The sequence below is a fragment of the Wasmannia auropunctata genome, unplaced genomic scaffold, assembly GCF_000956235.1.
Source record: "Wasmannia auropunctata unplaced genomic scaffold, wasmannia.A_1.0 LD335987.1, whole genome shotgun sequence".
Taxonomy (NCBI): Eukaryota; Metazoa; Arthropoda; class Insecta; order Hymenoptera; family Formicidae; genus Wasmannia; species Wasmannia auropunctata.
In genome coordinates, this window is record NW_012026903.1 from 1,300,543 (window position 1) to 1,319,110 (window position 18,568).

The following is an 18,568-nucleotide window of genomic DNA, read 5'->3' on the forward strand; positions in this document are numbered from 1 at the left end:
ATCGCAACGTTTGCGATACGACTAATAGAGAACCAGCTTTAGATTTTGTGCAAACCTAAAGATGATTACGTCATTTGGTCCATTTGCGATACAGTTTGGTGACAGTTCGTGCCTTCTTGCAATTATGATAAAAATATATGTTATAACAAATTTACTATATATAAATAATTTAATCGTATTAATTTAATAATCTCAAGCATAAATCTGCCAAGTGTTCGGAGGGCAAAAGAAGTTATTTTATTAAAATAATTGTTTTTTTTTATTATTATGAGACTTTGCATATACGTATAATTTTTGGAACATATACACCTTAGAGTTTATGCGGCAATAATATTATACATGTAAAATAAAATTGTCATGTTAGCTCTCACGTTCAACACAAGTTATATTTCGATTTCAAGTGTCAAAGCACAGCCATGTAAAAAAAATCATTTTTTCTGACTTTCCTAAAAATCATTGTCTAAAACTCATCAGATTATGTGCGGATACTTTGATAATTCTTTGTATCCGAAACATATTTTTGCGCGGAATAAAAAAAAAATTCACGATAGTCCGTATGTACAGGTATAAAAATTATTTCGAAAGATATTCTGAATGCGTCAAAAATATACGACAACATATAATAATACAGAAACTTAACATCTAACAGCAATGATAATGTAAAATGACAATGATTAAATTGGGATCACATCTTTGGTACACAATTTGTCATTAGTATCAATATTTCAACGAACATCACCTTTATCGCTAATAACTATGGCAAGATAGGGCCAAATATATATTCTGATTAAATATTAATTTCTTATCACCGACAATAATATCGTAAGCTTCTGAAACAGAATGAGATTTATGTTCTCCTTGTTTAACGTTACATCTAATAAATCTCGCGTTAATTTCTTGTTTCTAATTTGTTATTCGTGAAAGCATACTGTACAGCTTCATCCCCATAACAGTCTTCAATGTTTCAATATTAAATCCTTCTAATTCCTCTCTACCAAGTTCCTCTCTTAATAAATGAAATTTTCCAAGCTTTTTATCGTCCCACGTAATAACAATCCAACTCGTCATTTTGTTGTTGTTCAATTAATCGATTCTCTTGTCAATTAATATGTTTCTATATCAAAGAAGCTTGATATCATTCTAATTTTGTCAATAATTAAAAAATACCACTAACAGATAGATTCTTACTGATAACGGAAAGTCGGACGTATCATTTTTAAGATTAAAAACATTTCACGATTCATGACATTTACCGAAAGAACATGGAGTATTTGCAACGAATTAGTGTACATCGATACGTTTTGGCAAATACTAACATATACTTGAAATTCCGTGGGTCAAGCTCTTCTCGAGGACAATGTGGAACTCGCTCAACGGCTCAAGAATATGAATGAAGAAGGTCAATAACGTGGGATTTCTCAAAAACGAATTCTCCTCGTACATATCCGTCGTAGAACGCGCATCGCTCATCGGCCGCAACATTGGATGAAGAAGCTGTTCTCTGAAAGTTACATTAACGAGCGGGCATGAATAACAACGAAAGACAAATTGAAAGTGGATAATCTTGTTAAAAACATTTTATAAATTTACCTCGCTGCTAAACAGATGAATAACTGGAATTTTCCATCTTTTCCTAAAGTCTGACTAAATATATTGATCTGATCGATAAGATGGCAATAACATCTCAAGATCGTGAATCTTTGGCTGCTTTCTGTATATCTTCTATCTCGGTTGAGTCTTTGAGAATACTCATCCATTTCCTCCAGCAAGGATATCTCGAAATTTTCTTTCACGCGCACTACAACAATTTCAATTATACACTTTTCTAATAATAGTTTTGTCATGAATTAAAGTCACGAATTAAATTTGTACTTACAAAGGTAGTCCCATACGTAAAAGTTCCTTCCAAAGATTCTCTGATTTTTAAAGCCAAATAAAAATATTTGTTCCAAAGACGGAACAAGACCACCTTCTCCGCATAACAGCGCCGTCAAAGAACCATCCTGACACTCTCTTCGATAGTGATATTTGACTATGGCGTTTACAGCTTCGCCTGTAATATTACATTTGATATGTAATACATTTAACATGTACATACATACAATATACAGTAGGTAAATAATAGTAATAATAATAATTTACCAAGCATGTGTTGCAGTTCAACTTGCGACAATATAGGACGCCTAGGTATACTCGGAGATCTACATCTGGGAGGTGTGGAACATGACTCCACCAACTCTTCGCTGTCAATGCTTCGAGGTACTAAAGCACCTACTAACAAACGTTCGGTAGACCCGTCATCTATTCCTCTACCGAGCCAGCGACCACAGGGAAACTTAAATGTGTGTCCAGTCACTTCGTTTCTCACTACAACATGTTCCACCATCCATTTTGGCGATAATCCCGTATTGTCGTGCCCAATCCGTAACGTAGACAACACGCCTAAATTTTTATGCTAAAAAAGAAGCGTATAAAAATAATTACATGATATATAAAACAAAATCTATTGCACTAAGTTTAGAAAAAAAATTTGCTTCTAAAATGTTGAAAATGAGCATTTATTATGTAGGTTGATAAAAGTTGAGAATAATTGCCACTCTAAAATGACTGGCTCAATTATAGTCACTTACTTTAGAAAGAGTCAATTTAAGTAAAATTAATAACTCTATTTTTAGGATATACAAATTGAAATATTTACATGAAATACAAATTCGAGTGCTCCCTTTGGTATGGGTACGGGATTAGTTTCGCAGAGGGTGCCAGAAATGGCGATCCAACTATTAGCCGAAGTAGTGGCGGCGCTTGCCTTTCGACTGGGAAAAATCACAACTCGATACGGTAATTTCGTCGTCGGATAGTTATTCGTGAAACAGAAGTAGTCGACGGCGTTCAGTGTCAGAAGATGGTATAAGAACTGCTCTTTCTCTTCTTCACAACGTAAAAATGCTGATCTTTTGTACTGACTCCTGACAAATCATAAAAAGTAACGAATTAGTTAACATTATAAGGTTCCTGACTAGTCGCGCGGCAATATTCTCTTCAAGTGGAATATTAAATTCACATTCGATTGTGATTAATTAATTCTTACTGTTTACGATACGAGCATATATATTGTACGATACATATTGTAAAATTTTTACGGTTTGCGACTTATATGACATCCGAAATCCCTCGTAAAAATGAATTAACGACGCACAATTTCAATATGATCACGGTGAGGCAGAAATGGCCGCCTTGGGGACCTTGAGTCCCCAAGGTGGCCAAGATTCTTGGCTAAAATTTCTGCCTAATCACCGCCATATTAAAATTGTGCGTCATCATAAGCGAGAAATGATATGTGAAAGTTTCTTGCGTGTCATTTTTAAATAAAGAAAATTTGGATGAAATGTAAATATATGTATATCCGTTCTCTCTGCAAGCGTTGTGTCAATAATTATCGGACACCCTTTATATATCATTTAAAAATGTGACTATATTTAATAATTCCCAAAATGTACCTCAATAGAGCAGTATCCGACAGCAACGTTTTCAAATGACGCGACAGCAATTTCTTCTCAAGCGCTAACCGCACCCAAGCTCTTGCATATCCAATGTGTGTTTTTATATCGGTCATCGCTTGAACGTTACGGATGTCGAAGCTTAAAGAATCCGGGAGAGGCCTCAGGTGTTCAGGGCCGACGGTTTTCTTTTCACCGGGAGATTTGTGCTTATCAGTGCTTCTCGTGGGTGAAACGTCCGCCTCCAATTGCAGATTCGACAAATCTACCGCAAGATAAAATATTTTAGATAGACATTCCTCCAGTCAAACAAGGGGATGCAACAAAATACAAGCAAAGACAATATCATTTATGGCCAAACATTTAATCTAATCATCTTCAATAAATATTTTTGAGCATACATTAATAAATACATGCAAATTCAGCAGCATGCTTCATATAAATATTCAAAAACATGTACACACAATCTTCATACGTAATTCATATAAAAATACATTACATATGTATATATATATATATATATATATATATATATAATTACATCGTAGCAATCTGACATGCATTTTTTTCACTGAAGACATTATTGATAAATATCTTTAAAAATCATAGTATTAAAATAATATATAATGACAAGTATCACTATAATTTGTTATTGAAATACTTGTTAATCGAGAGCATTCACACGAGTTTCACAAAAAGAATCGCTACTTAATGAACTTAGTTCATAAAACTGTCTTTTTGCGGCAAGCCGATATTGAGGCTTACCATTAAAATTGTCCTTGATGTAAGAAGCAATTTCAATAATATTTTTGCCTCTCAAAGTTGAAATCAAACGATCCGGTATCCCGAAAAACTTATTCGGAGATTTCTTAGCTAGTTACAACATAAAAAAAAATAAAAGAAAGAAAGGAAAATTAAACATAATAATGGTAAACAGAATAATAAAATCGCTCATATATTATTGTTTAATAAAATCTAAAGACTTCGCGCGTGTGCGCGCTTTAATCTGCTTTTCATTATTGAATAATCAAAGATACTAAAATAATACGGTGCAGTGAAGCGTAAAAACACGTAATATCAACTATTGTTTTTGGTGGATCACTTACAAAACTAACAGTGCAGGATATCTACGTACGAAGAGAACACTAATCTCTACTTTATAATACTTTATCTTATTGTAAAACGGAGACACGTACAATCGAGTCGCTTCCGCAGCACGGACCACGCTAGCGCTGCATTTCCGCAAAATAGTAATAAATTTAATGTAATTTACAATCGATTGATTATTCTCTCTCTCTCTCTCTCTGCTGTGTATATACGTATCATATCTACGCGCATAATTATCAGATGAAAGATATGAAAATGTAATATTTGGGGGGATCGTATTAAACCGCAATATATTTATGCAACATTAAAACACAAGCATATCTTACCAGGAGAAAGAAAGTTGGGATCTATAGACTTAGTCGCATCATTACATTCTTCTGCTTCCTGATACATGGTCAAGTGCGACCAGAGAGCGCTCTTGCCCTGCTTATTTTGCAACCCGTGGCTCCACACTCGTTCCAACAGATCACAGAGACTAGCGACTAGAGTGTTCTCCTCGACGTCGGACAGAGACTCGCCTCCGTGACCAAGCGCGACGGCTTCCGATCCCATCTTCTCCACTAGCATTCTCTTCGTTTTGGATTTACAATCCTTATAACAAAAACGACGATTTTAAAATTGTAATAAATTAGGGATAATTATTACATTGTATTATTTAATATTACATTGAATTTTAACTGTAATATTAAACGTGTACAATTTATATGAGATAAATGTATATAAATGTAGTTCTCCTCAAAGAAATATAATTTTTTCGTCATTTTATACATTAAATATATAGTTTAAGTAAAAAAAAATAACTTTAAAAAGTAATTCAAAAATAAATTACATTTAACAATTTAAATTATAGAAAATAATTTTATAATAATAAATGTACATAAAATCTCAATTACGTTAAATAATATTCATAAGATTGAGTACCTTGAGCAATTTTTCTACGAATGTCCAATTAGCCTGCGCTATTAAAGCGGGGCTCATGTCCGCCGAGAGTTTAGTTTGAGGTCGAGGTGATTGAGATTCTTGTGGTGTTGGAGGTTTCCCATTCGTATCTATAGATTTCATCTTGTATTTCCATTGTGTCTGTCCTCTTCTACTACTACAAGTAGAAGCAATCGATTAATTATATATCTGTATCATTAATAATTTACGATGCAATTTATAAATATATACAAAATACATTTTTTTTAAGACTCAGCAAAATGAATTAATTACACATTATTCACAAGATTTTCTTTGAAATTTTTTCGATTTTAAAGTAAAACTTTAAAAAATTGAATAAAATACACTTTGCTGTAAGCCCCGTTTTATTCTGTTATATTAAAAGTTGTTTTTCTTACCGAAGTATACTATTCGGAAGCACAAAATAGGAATAGCAGACATTAATACATTTAAAAATGAAAGATTATATTTTTTAAATAAAAATGTCGCGAATGTACCTTTGAGCAGGCTCTTTATTCAACGCGACGTTATCTAGCGGCGGGAAACTCCGAAAATATGCGGCTCTATGAGGAAGAATCTCCACAGGTGGATTTGTTTCAAAATCTATGTTAATTAATCTCTGTTCGAGTATTTTTTGCGTATCCGCGACGTTCGTGCAAGGCTCGTATCGCATTGATCGTATAATGCTTTCTCCGACCTTCTTCCTGAAATACGGAATAGATTAAACGTGGATTAAAGTTCTTTATACGTTTAGCCTTATTCACCTACATAAAAATAAGTAGGGAAAGCATTGTATTATTATGACTCACTTTAGAGCAGAAATCCTCTGGTCAAAAACTTTAATGTTACTGTCGAGTTCGCTCCACGTCGACATCACTTTGCTATCGACGAGAGAAGCAAACATCTGCGTTTCCAGGAATCTCGATAAAAACGGCAGATGCTGGGTGGGCTGGTCAGATAAAAACGTGGCCTTGTCGAAAACGTGCATACTATCCCTATTGTTTATCCATTCATCCTTGTCCTTCAATGTAAAATTTATTATGATAAGTAAATTTATTATGATTAATTTATTATAAGCACAAGAGGCAGATTTCAGCTTTATTTTGTAGAAACGTTGCATGTCCTCACCTGACTCGGTTGAATAACAAAATGTTCGTAACTAGAAAACATTTGTACAAAACGATTTAAAAAGATCTCCCTAACAGCATTATTGAAGATAAGAGTCTCTTGATATTCCTCCTGCGGCGTGAGTATTCTTTCCGTGGTATCCTCTACAGGATCAATATCATCCATGTTCACTGTAAGCACGGAAAATCAAGAACTTAAAAATAATCCTGATAAGAATGCTTTGCTATACTTATACTGGGAAGTTATCTCACCTGTTCTCTTAACGATATCCACTATTCTTTGCAGATTTTCCGACTGAGGCCCTGGTTCCGGCCGATCCCAATCCAGCACATCGTGCAAAGAATGTTTTCTGCGAGGAAGATGAAAACCAGAACCGGGAAGTGTCAGGCTGCTGGTCATGATGTCGCCATTGAAATAATTAATGACCATGTTATCAGTCCTATAAAAATTTTGCTCGATTTAGACTTTGCTCGGAGTAACAAATTGAATCTCCATCTCGATCTAAATACAAGTAACTCACTTTCCTGAATGTGGTATTTTGTACTTGTTTAGAAGCGCTCTGATCTCGGTAATAAACTGCATTTTATGAGGAAACACGGGTAATTCTTCCGGAAATTGGCTACTTTGCTTATCTATATCTACATAACAAAGGTTTGCCTGTAATCAAAACGTGATCGGCATTACTCACAACTGACAGATAGACAATCGCGTTAATCTTTCGTAGAATATTAATTCTCTCGAATGTAATAAAGGAATGAAATATGGAAGGGAGATGTAGGAAAACGTACTTCGCTAGCGATTTTCAATACGCCTCCCTCATTGTGCGCATGTAGACCCATTATGAAGGGCACAGGTGCATCTAGGAAGTGATGCAGACTGGCGGGCAATATCGGTACGTATACGTGTTGCCACGAGAAAGGAAACAAGAGCGCCGTTATGCATTCAGACACCGCCATCAGCTTGTGAAAATCAGCGCTTCTCAGCAGAACTTGGTTCTCCAACAGCACGCACGTGAACAATTGGATTAGGCAGTCTGAGCCCAACCACGTGAACACATCCTTGAGAGGATAGTCCAACATCGGCAGCTCCAGCGATGGGGATGGCTGATGAATAACCAATTCTAGCGGCGATTTCGCCGGTTCGTCATTAGGTACGAAAAACTTCAGCGATTTGCCGGATAACGGTACGGGTACGTTATACAGAAGGTTATACACGTAAGATTCTAAACTAAGACCAGGTCCGGGATGCCTAGGAACACATCTGAAAAAAAATTCGCTAATTATGTCACACTCTTTAATGTTATTGTAATATATATAGATTGTTACATATATAAATTCTATTCTAATTAAACAGAATATCTATCACTTCTTAAAAAAATCTTTAGTTTTTTAAACGATCGATATCTACACACCATACAAAATTGAGACACTTTTGTTAGTCTATCATTGATCAAAAATAAATATTTCAAATAATTGATGAAACAAAGGCAGCGATATTACACGAGAGTTTTCATTTAATTATAATGATAATAGATGCAACAAAAAAAATATTTCTATAGCACTTGATAAAGACTGGATGTTTGCCTTGCGTCAGTAATTTGCAGAATTTCATGCTGAAAATACGAGCTTAAACACAATATTTGAGAAGCACTTCTAACAAAAATTAACAGTGATGAGATAAGCAAATTAATAAAAAAAAATCCCAATTGACAAATCCTTTTTAAAAATTAAATTTCTTTTATGTTCATTAACAGACAGAATTTGTGTAGCGTTCTAACGTAATATTATGACTTGTAAGTGCTCTCACGAACCGCAGCATAAACGCAGTTATGTAAGAAGAATAAAGCTGTGTCAGCTAGTTTCAATGGAGCTTTATGAGACTCGCGAGATATCTTACTTATAGAGATTAGTGAGGAACATCTTCGCCGCATGGAGGTAAGGTTGTTGGCATAGCAAGGATATTGATTTGGTCACTAGCAACTTGTCTTTGGTAGAGTCATAGTATCCTAAAGCAGCGCCAGGCGAATGGGCTGACAATTTAAAATGACGTGGCAGCGATCTCGTGTTATGTCCATCCTGACCCTTTCTCGCACTGAAAAATCGCGAAATGTACTTTAAAAGCTCCGAAATACAAAAGAGCAAAGGGATTTAATTGATATGCCTGTATGCGAGACCGAGCGCGTTTTCATACATTTTCACAGATTTTCCGCATTCGAAACGATTTCTAATTTTTATCAAATTCTTTTCAATCAATTTTAACAAGTGAATTTTACTTCTCAATAAGGATTAAAAAGAGAAATGGGAATTAAGTTATCGAGAAAGTTGACAGAGAAAGTCGATTTTTGTGCATTTGGCATAAAAAGGGGGGGCATATGCGGGAATAATAAAGAAAATTAGAAAACGCAATTGTGTACGGAAAGCAAACGTACGTGGGGGGCGTGCCGTTTTGACCGCTGCTGAGCTCCGTGATGTGCATCGCCTGTAGTGTTTGCATAGCGGCGCATATTTTGCGATTGCGGCACTCCTCGTAGAAAACGAGGCTGAACCCGTACGTTCGGTGTCCGTCTTCTTTCGTGAGGACGAAGGAGTGGAATGTCGGCTCCACTGAGTGCTTTTGCGTACGAAATCGCAAACCGCTTGGCAGACAAAGCTATTATCAATGTAATCGATAAGTTACTCCCCTCGACTGCGCGAGACGCAAATGTGTTCCCTGAATCTAATTAAAACGTCACTAAAACACGCTTCGAGACCGACAGCTTCCTACGTAACGTAGAGTAAACTTTGTATAGTTTACATTTGATTATTATTAATTTAATTAATTAACTTTAGTTAGTCACACAACAAATACATATATGAATTTACTGGATGGATGTTACTAAATGAATGTTGTAAATTGATTCGACTAGTGTAAATTAATTCTCACTTTCGATAAGTGAATTGTATACAAATTTATATTTACATTACTAACTTGTAACACGCGATGGAATTTTAATTAGCAATCAGCTGTCATAACAGATACACATACCATGCAAACAGCGTGTTCGTCGAACGGATTCCATGGTACCGAATCTGGATAATGTCCTAATACTTTGCTCTTGTACGCTCGATCCAAGGGTGTGCATTGCAATGAGTCACCTGCAAAACAACGAACAGCAAAATAGACTTAATACCCTTCGTAAACATCGAGTTATCGTTCTTAACACGTTGCGGAAAGAAAGGTTTCTTGTAGTCACGCGAGAGACAATTTTTTTTCCACTTAAGGAACGATTAAAGAAACTCCGCTTGTTCGTCCTCTCTGTCACGAATGTTACAGCCGAGCATATCTAGTGTGTGGTTTCTTTTTTTCGCGAGCACCAGTCAAAATATTTGTGATGGAGGGAAAGAAAATTCAACGCGCAACTCAATCTTTAGCAAACGACGAAATTCTCAGCTCTCACGTGGGAACAGAGAGAGAGAGAGAAAGAGAGAGAGAGAAAAAGAGAGACGAGAGTAACGCTTATCTTACAGCGGAATCAGCAAAGCTGTTATCGAACATGCCGCACGGTCCCACGGACCTGGCTCAAACGAGAGAGAGATGGTCCAGAAGGCCTTGGCGTCGTGCCAAGTGCTCCGGAGTATTCCTCGTCAGAATACAAGAGTATTCTTGTACGAAGTTAATCGTTCGCGATCAAAGAACCACGCCAAAACGATGAATTTGCATTTGCGAGACGCAAGGGAAGGGAAACGGTGCGAGTGAACACCGCGAATTGTGAAATATTCTTTGCAACAAGAATTAATCACGATCAGTGAATCAACCAATAGATCACGGTCAATTAAGCCCTCGTTCTTCTCGACGTAAAGGAAGAAAAATGAGCGTGAGCTCGTCGTAAAGTTTTAATTTTATTTTACAAAAATTTATATATACCTATTCATAGAAACATAGACAGCTCGCATAAAAATGTAAATTAAATAATGTAAACTGCACTGCAATTATATAATTTTTTAATGTATTTGCCAGTATAATTTGCGATATTAAACGGTTTCATGTTTTAATTTACTCACATAGAACGCGTATAATTGTATAATTTGCACCACAATGCCGTTATTTAATTGTATTGCACTTTGGAGAAGATAGCTATTTGCATTTGCAGGAAATATCGCTCCGAATGTCACACGAAGTTTCTGAAATTTTATCTCAACCGTCGAGGTAGATAATGATCAGAACTAGGAAATGAGATTCGATCCGAGCATTATTTCCGTATGCGAAAGTCTTGCGTAAAGCTTCATAAGCCGTTTGCCAATGTCGAACTTTCCTCGGATTAAAGTCGGATAGTACGCACATCCCAAGTTCGTGCTCCGAATTAATCTACGTGTGCATCCGAGAATCCGTTCTACGTAATAATTCTCGCTGCAGCAACACAATTGAATCCTATCTTAAACTAACTCTGTCACATCCCATTATTACAAAGTTTCCCGCTTGAATATGTCGCATTTTATATCGCTGAAACTCTTTGAGAAAGAGAGAGAGAGAGAGAGAGCAATAATTCATGCAATAATTATTATTCGTACATTAATGTCAATTTAAATATTAATACAAATAAAATATGCTTTTAACGCAAAATATCATGCAATATAACACTGGTAAAAATAATAAATATATTAAAATAGCACTCTCTCTAAATATTTTGCAAAAAAATTGAAAATTCCGCGAGGATGGTTGTATGTATAGGTATAAGTTTTTAAATTTAAATATAAATTAGTAGCTGTTCTAATATATCTATGTATAAAACGCGTATGCCTGAATAAACGCATGTAAAATTGATTTTAATCTGAGGTCTTAATTGACGTTATAAACTAGTCTGCGAGTCAATCTCCGTTTGGAAATGATGTTCGCGAAGTAGCCGGTGATAATCGAATGGACTGATTGAATCGCCGCCGAGTGAGTCGGTCGTCGCCGAAATCACCAGTTTCGATTAACAGGCCGATAGGTTTTTTTTTCGATACATTTCAGTGTTTCTCATCTACACATACATGGGATTCCCGAATAATAATAAATCGCGCCGTACATCGGATCGGTCCAGCGAGTTTCAGCCTTCTACAAAAAATATGTTTTTTATTTTTAGAAAACTGCGCGTTAGACTCCAACCAAAGTATCTCTAGTTATATATTGCAGCAGCAATACTGTAAAAATTCGCAACAAATTTACATGAAATAAATAGTTTGTGAAGAATTCATATTCATTCGTGAATAATTTTTATTCAAATTTTTCTTCGTTATAATTACAAATACAAATGGCAATCAAAAAAATTTTCGACTTCAATTACTTCTATTTTATTGTATGCGCCATTTATTATTTAAATACATTTTCTTACTATTATATATTTTATTTTTACATAAACTGCATGAGATTTTTAGCAGTAATATATCTAATTATACACAGAAAAGACGATATAAATTTTACTGTGTTACAAATTTTTATTTTTCATTTTGTTTTAATCAAAAGAAAGATTATAAAATAATGCATATTATTAGTTTTCCTCAAATTTAATTATATATCCTCAATAAAAGACAAAAATTTTTACTCAACAAAAATGATTATCACAATTTGACTTATGCAACGACACGAGCATTATTGATAAAGGTTATCTACGATCGCTTCATCTAAAATCATTGCGCGTATCCCCTCCGAAAACGAGTCATGCGGTTCTGTCGTCATCGTGTTTAATCGAGCGCAGAAAATTGTTCGCCGATTCCTTTAGTTAAACGCTCGCTGAACGTCGTGAATCTCGTGGTGATGCTTAATAATTTCGCGATCGTATTTAGACGTATCTTACGAGTTCGTGCTCGGTGAAAATGTTATAGAATAGCTTACTTTCAACATCGTAATTATTGTACGAATGCTGCTACGAAATCGCCCGTAACATTGCAGCACATGTCTGCCTCGTTCCAGTTATTACGCGAATATATTGTCCCTAAATCCTCTCCCTCCATTCCCCTCCCACACACATACACACACGGGTCTCCGTACTTTCTATAATACTCTCGTACACGCATCGCTGCCAAGATGGTCTTATTACGCGAGTATACTCCTAATTACACCATACCTTACGCGCAACATCAAAGTGCGGTTATTAACGGTAGCGGAACAGGTAGTTTAAAAGCAGACGGTCTTGCACCGGTTCTTAATTGTTCTACAAATCTCCCTGTTGCGAGTAACTGTATAAATCAATTAAAACAACACCAAGAAAAAATATATATTTAATATACGTATTAAGAGTCAGATGGCTTGTGCGCAAAAGAATTAGGATTCTTTTTCCAGGATCTTAACTGCACATTTATTTCTCAGCTTAACTTTATTTAAATCCCTCTCTGTCTCTCTCTTTCTTTCGCGCGCGCACAATGCTATGTATATATATATATTATATCTATATAATTTTTGAATTATTTAAATATATATTTGAAAAATTGTTTTGTTATCAAAGATAGCAAATATATATTTTTTTAACAAAAATATGTATAGTTTAATAATTTTCCGTAAATTATTAAACTATATACACAACGAAATAACTGTAATTTTACAATTATACTTAGGTATAATATATATTGTTCCAAACTTATAGTTTTTTAAGCAAAAAATATACACATATAGTTAGTTAATATTTAATTTACAGAAAATTATTAAACTATATTTTTTTTTCTTAAAAAACTAATTTGGAACTACATATATATGTATATTATACTTAAGTATAATTGTAAAATTACAGTTATTCCGTTGTGTCATACATATTCTATAATTTTTATCAAAGTTCCTTTCGCAGAGATCATTGGTCTCGTTTACGAGCAACCCAAGTACTTACCTCGAAGATAAACATCACGCGGTCGATTTATATGCATCCGTGGCACGAAGTAAATACAAAATACAAGAGGAGAGCGAACCACGAGCGCGACAAGAGAAAGAGAGAATCACGTCCGAAGAAGGAGAAGAAAAGGGGTAGAAAACGAGCAATAAATGAACGATATGCCCCTGTGCCATGGAAAGTATTGATTCGAGAGCATGATGCTCGTACAAGAGGCGTAGAACAAACGAATATTTTCCGTGAATCCGCCTTTGCGTACACGTGCAACACGCACGCCCACGCGTGCTTGTGAACGCGTGTATGAACCGCATGTGTCACGCGACAGCTAGAAAGAAGGGGATGCAGCTTTTGCAAATTCGTATACGAAACATAAAACGACAACGAAATAAAGTACATGGGTATTATCTTTTTGAAAAAAAAAATCTTGATTCTTTTCCTTCGTCAACAAAGTTCTTAATTGTGTAACTAATTATCAATTTTAATCACGAATCAATTACGTTGGGAATATATGAAAGAGAAGACTAAAATCTTGGAGAATTTTTTTTAGAAAAAAAGCTGTAAAATATCCGTCAAGGAAATTTTATTGAAAAGTTATACCTAATGAAGGATTTCTCTGTGAGAAATTAAGTAACTTCCTGAAAGTTGGAAACTGATTAATACAGTTTTAATAATATTAAGAAGTATATATAATTTATGTAATGTATTTTATACTCTTTTATATTCTTCAAAATTTACGTTCAAAAGTATTATTCTTGGAAGACTCTTATCAGCAGTCATAAAAAATTATCGTTGACCCTAACTTGTGTATAGCCCGTTGATAACTAGGATAAATATGTAATTTTGATGCATTTTAGACATTCAAGTTCCAACATACAAAAGCTATTTTCTTAAAACGTCATAAAATTCCAAAATAAATAAGTCAAATTTAAAAATGCATCAGATAATAAGAAATTTATTTTAAACCAATGTTTATTAAATCAATTTCAGACTCTTTTCAAAAATAATTTTATATTTTTTAATCCTATGATCGGATTCCCGAAATTTCCATTAAAAAATCAAGTTTTTCTCTTATATTAATTAATGTTAATTAAATAAAAAACATACTAATTATAGCTTATATTAAATAAATAAATCTGGTTTGTGACAAAGATGCAAGAATTGTATTTTTTTCGTTCCCACATTTTCCGTTTCGAGCTTCCCAAAGTGTCGCATCCGAATAAGTTGCCTCTCCCCTCCTTACGAGCACGTATGATGTCATCGTGTACAGGGTCATTTGTACATGAAGGGGCTACCGGCACTTAAGTATGCGTTTAAAAGGCGGAAGCATGGTTATAGGACCAAGTCCTATACGACGCATATGCACGTAGGCGCACAACAAACGTTTATGCCCCGTGACAAAAAATAAAGCTCGTTCCGCGTAAAAAAAAATGTTTATTAAACATCTAAAAATTTTAAGCAGTATAAGTGTTAAATATTTCAGAAATCAAACTTTTCAAAAATACATTATATTTAGTAATATAATTTTTTAATAAAATTTCTATAAAACTATAATTATTTTAAATTGTTATATGTTATTTTAAATTGTTATATAATTCTTTTAAATTGTTATCTAAGCATAATTCTTTCTTACAACTCTGTTCACAATTTTTATTAAAAAATTGCTATACGTTTGTGTAACATTTATTTAATGGCCTAGTCGTCCCTGAATTAAATCATAACCATTTTCCTAATGGCATATCTAAATTTGTCGGTAAAAACATACAAAAAATATTTTATAGCACTGATATTTCACACCTAAAATCTAACCAACTAAAAATAAGTATTTAAGGGGTAATGCAACCCTTCTACAGACTCTGCTGGTCTTTAGACGTACGTAAAGAAGGGTGAGGCCCTAAGCGAAAAGAATGAAGCATGAAAATATGGATGGCTAATATTTGCGAAAAAAAGGAGAGTAAGAAGATTACTAGACGAGTCTGCTAAAAATAAAAAAGGAAAGAAAAACGAAGTTAACCGAAGGATATGCAATAAATGAGAACTATTATTAACTTGAGGATTAAAAATGTAATTATAAGATATATCGACGATTAAAACTATAAACTTAGGAGTGTGATTTAGTTTTGAGGGTTTTTTTTCTCAAAAACTGATTTGTTATACGAATACCTTAATCAAAATATTTCCCTTCGTTTTCTATAACTTTTTCTGGCAAGAGATGGACTCCGCGACGATAAAAAGATTTTTCTTTCGAATTGATTCGATTTTCACCAAATTTTCGAACTTCTTCGAAATTATGAAAGCATGTATCCTCTATAGACTAGAGGATATGTTGCATTGATCGGAATAAGTGATAATTAGATCGAGCATAGTCTGGAAAATAGCGTTTGCTTCACTGATAATGTAATATGAGGTAAAAAATGCTTCTTAGGAATTAGCTCCATTTTTAAGATGATATAAATACGATATTTACTGCGTATATTGTTAGTAAATGACTAAATATTATAGAGTAATATTAAAGCATTAAGAAACAATAGCTGTGATTGTAATGTCTTCGACAACACTGACATTAGTGCCATATCTTGCAAAACCCTCAAAACTAAATCACATTCCTAATAAATATAGAAAAAAAAAACAATCACGAGACACGATAATATATCCAAGTGTTTCAATAAAAATTATTCCCGCTACACCTCGAGAAAAATATACATTTCCTATGTTTTGCATGGCGTACAATAGAGTTGTGCGAACAAAGAGAGTGGAATGTTTTTTCAATTTACACGTCTGATGAATATAAAATACTTCTAACAGAGAATATTTCTCTTTCGCTCGCTCGCTCTCGCTAATTAACCGAGTTATTGCATTCCATTTGAAACTGGAAATGAAGAAGTACTGTGAAACTGGGTGAAGTGTCGCTCTCGACAGTCGTCAGTTATTGGTATTTGCAAGTGCGCGATTTTGCAAAAAAATCAGCTTGACAGTTATGTAAAAAAAAACACACAAAAGAAACGGGAAGAAAATCATATGAACTCTATTGTGATTCGTTGATGTAGCGTATATTAAACATATAGAGTCATTATTACAAAAATTATATCATTCTGATAACAAAAATAAAACTATCCGGTTTTTTACTTCAAAAGTAGACTTGTCCAAGTACTATGACAAACTAATATGGCAATCTCACCCTATAAAAAGTTTTTAGATTTGTCTGAGGTCGCCATTAATCTTACGCGAAATATATTCGCTACTTAGAGAAACTTTTACGGTATATCCTGTGCAATATGAAATATCCTGTATCTTTCCTCATACATATAAACTTTGACCTTACTCTCAGGCATGCGTTATCTCTCTTTTTTTTAATGGATATTTTTACGCTGCGGATCTTGGCGGCTGCCAATCTCGCTGAGAGCTAATCTTAAAACCCTACGCAAATCCGATAATTCGATTATATTATAAATATTGCATCATACATAAAATTATATTATAGATAAATAAATTCGCTATTCAGTTTTACGAAAAAAGAAAATACTTCCATAAAAATTATCATAAAAATTCTAAATAAACATCCCTATTTATTCTACATCTATTTAAGAGATTTTTCCTCTTTTATCTAAGATCTTCAAGACCTTCGAGCAATTTCAAGGCTAAAGCTTGAGCAAGCAAATAATCGGTCCGAAACCAATAAAATAATACGGGCTAACAACAGCTGGCAGCGGAACAGGAAACTCGTCACGCGGGATACAGGAGTCCCTTTAGTAACGGGAGATCTGAAGGGGACCTCTTCCATTGAAACGATTCTTACTTTTTTTTCGTGGAAAGCCGACCCGACGTTTTCTCAGGGGGGTTGTCGTTTGCCGCACGTTGTGAGACTCCCTATCGCGAGGCATCCCAGACCATTCAGCAGCCTAACGACGAAGGGCCGACAATGCTCGAACGCTCTGGACCATTCCGCATGCTGCGAAGACCCGGAGATCGGCTTCCGCGAAGAAAAAAGTCAAATCGCACGAGAAAAACCATGCTTTCTACACTGTGCGTCCTTCAATTTCTTCCTCCTCTAAAAGCCACGTTTCATTTCGAATGCAGAAAGTTTCAAGAAAGTATCGCTGAGAGATACACCTCTTTACGTTTTATATGCTTAAATGTATGCCTTTCGTTTCGTTAATTCGGTATCGTCCGATGGTATGCGTGTATGCGTGCGTACACATGACTTGCAAAAATATATTAATTTGCAAAATTCAAACGTGAGTCATACAGATAGCCTACTTTCGACTCGGAATGAGATGCATTTTAAATTCAAATTTAGCCCGAGCTTACTGCGTTTGACAAATTAAATTTCGCGTATAGTATCGTCCAATTACATCGCGAATGAAAGTTCCATTAGATTTGTGAATAGTAATTGAAGTTTTCGCCGGGCAAGCATCGTGAAAAACTGAATTACACCTATTGCGCACGAAATTATTATTGACACTGAAACAATTGTCGCGCCTCGCGGATGCCGCTCATCAAAATCGTGAATTGATGATTTTGAAACGCACTGTATAATACAGTAGTCGCGCCCTTCATTTTACGGGTCCTCCTGTAGATTTGATAGAGAATTAAATATTTGTCCGCCTGGATTACATTTAGAACGAAGAATTATTTTTAACAGTATCGTTTGTCCCTTTGACATTTCATTTTTCGCGACTAGTGTTGAGCTCTATTTCGATTGTGGAGCACTCTTCCTCACTCTCCCTCCCTCCCCCTCACTCTGTCTCTCTCTCTCTCTCTCTCTCTCTCTCTCTTTCTCTCTCTCTCTCTCTTTTGGTTTATTCCATGCCGAGAATAAAGAAGCGCGAGATAGCGACGGGAGCAAGTGTCAGCGCGCAAAATGGAAAGCACGATGATGAGACATAATAAATACTCACCGAAATACTTGTCCGGTTCAAGACCCGAGTCCTTGTCGAGGCCGCATATCACGAAGTAATCCGCGAACCGCAGTGGATGTTGCTCCGGGCCGCGCGTTATCCCCAGACTCCCGTTCATCTTTCACGAGACGCGCGATTTGCAGCAGCAGCAGCAGCAGCAGCAGCAG

At 35.0% G+C, this 18,568-nt stretch overlaps 1 protein-coding gene across 6 annotated transcripts in view; it reads right to left on the reverse strand.

The window, feature by feature from the left end:
* Positions 1 to 235: 235 nt before the first annotated feature.
* Positions 236 to 18,568, reverse strand: part of LOC105454222 (DENN domain-containing protein 5B) — a 20,486-nt gene continuing 2,153 nt past the window's right edge. The window contains exons 2-21 of one of the 6 annotated variants that reach the window (XM_011696702.1): positions 18,402 to 18,519; positions 9,696 to 9,805; positions 9,100 to 9,320; positions 8,568 to 8,762; positions 7,460 to 7,931; positions 7,192 to 7,328; positions 6,923 to 7,110; positions 6,672 to 6,841; positions 6,353 to 6,564; positions 6,041 to 6,247; positions 5,942 to 5,950; positions 5,526 to 5,700; positions 4,931 to 5,195; positions 4,263 to 4,370; positions 3,498 to 3,762; positions 2,699 to 2,966; positions 2,143 to 2,455; positions 1,877 to 2,053; positions 1,591 to 1,798; positions 236 to 1,501 (exon numbers count right to left, since the gene is read on the reverse strand). In XM_011696702.1, coding sequence (XP_011695004.1) covers positions 1,312 to 1,501; positions 1,591 to 1,798; positions 1,877 to 2,053; positions 2,143 to 2,455; positions 2,699 to 2,966; positions 3,498 to 3,762; positions 4,263 to 4,370; positions 4,931 to 5,195; positions 5,526 to 5,700; positions 5,942 to 5,950; positions 6,041 to 6,247; positions 6,353 to 6,564; positions 6,672 to 6,841; positions 6,923 to 7,110; positions 7,192 to 7,328; positions 7,460 to 7,931; positions 8,568 to 8,762; positions 9,100 to 9,320; positions 9,696 to 9,805; positions 18,402 to 18,519 — 4,008 coding nt within the window. In that variant the 3' untranslated portion in view covers positions 236 to 1,311. Of the gene's footprint in view, positions 1,502 to 1,590; positions 1,799 to 1,876; positions 2,054 to 2,142; positions 2,456 to 2,698; positions 2,967 to 3,497; positions 3,763 to 4,262; positions 4,371 to 4,693; positions 4,730 to 4,930; positions 5,196 to 5,525; positions 5,701 to 5,941; positions 5,951 to 6,040; positions 6,248 to 6,352; positions 6,565 to 6,671; positions 6,842 to 6,922; positions 7,111 to 7,191; positions 7,329 to 7,459; positions 7,932 to 8,567; positions 8,763 to 9,099; positions 9,321 to 9,695; positions 9,806 to 17,299; positions 17,523 to 18,401; positions 18,562 to 18,568 lie in introns of those variants that run through there. The other 5 variants (XM_011696705.1, XM_011696704.1, XM_011696703.1 and 2 more) reach the window with 5 other exon arrangements.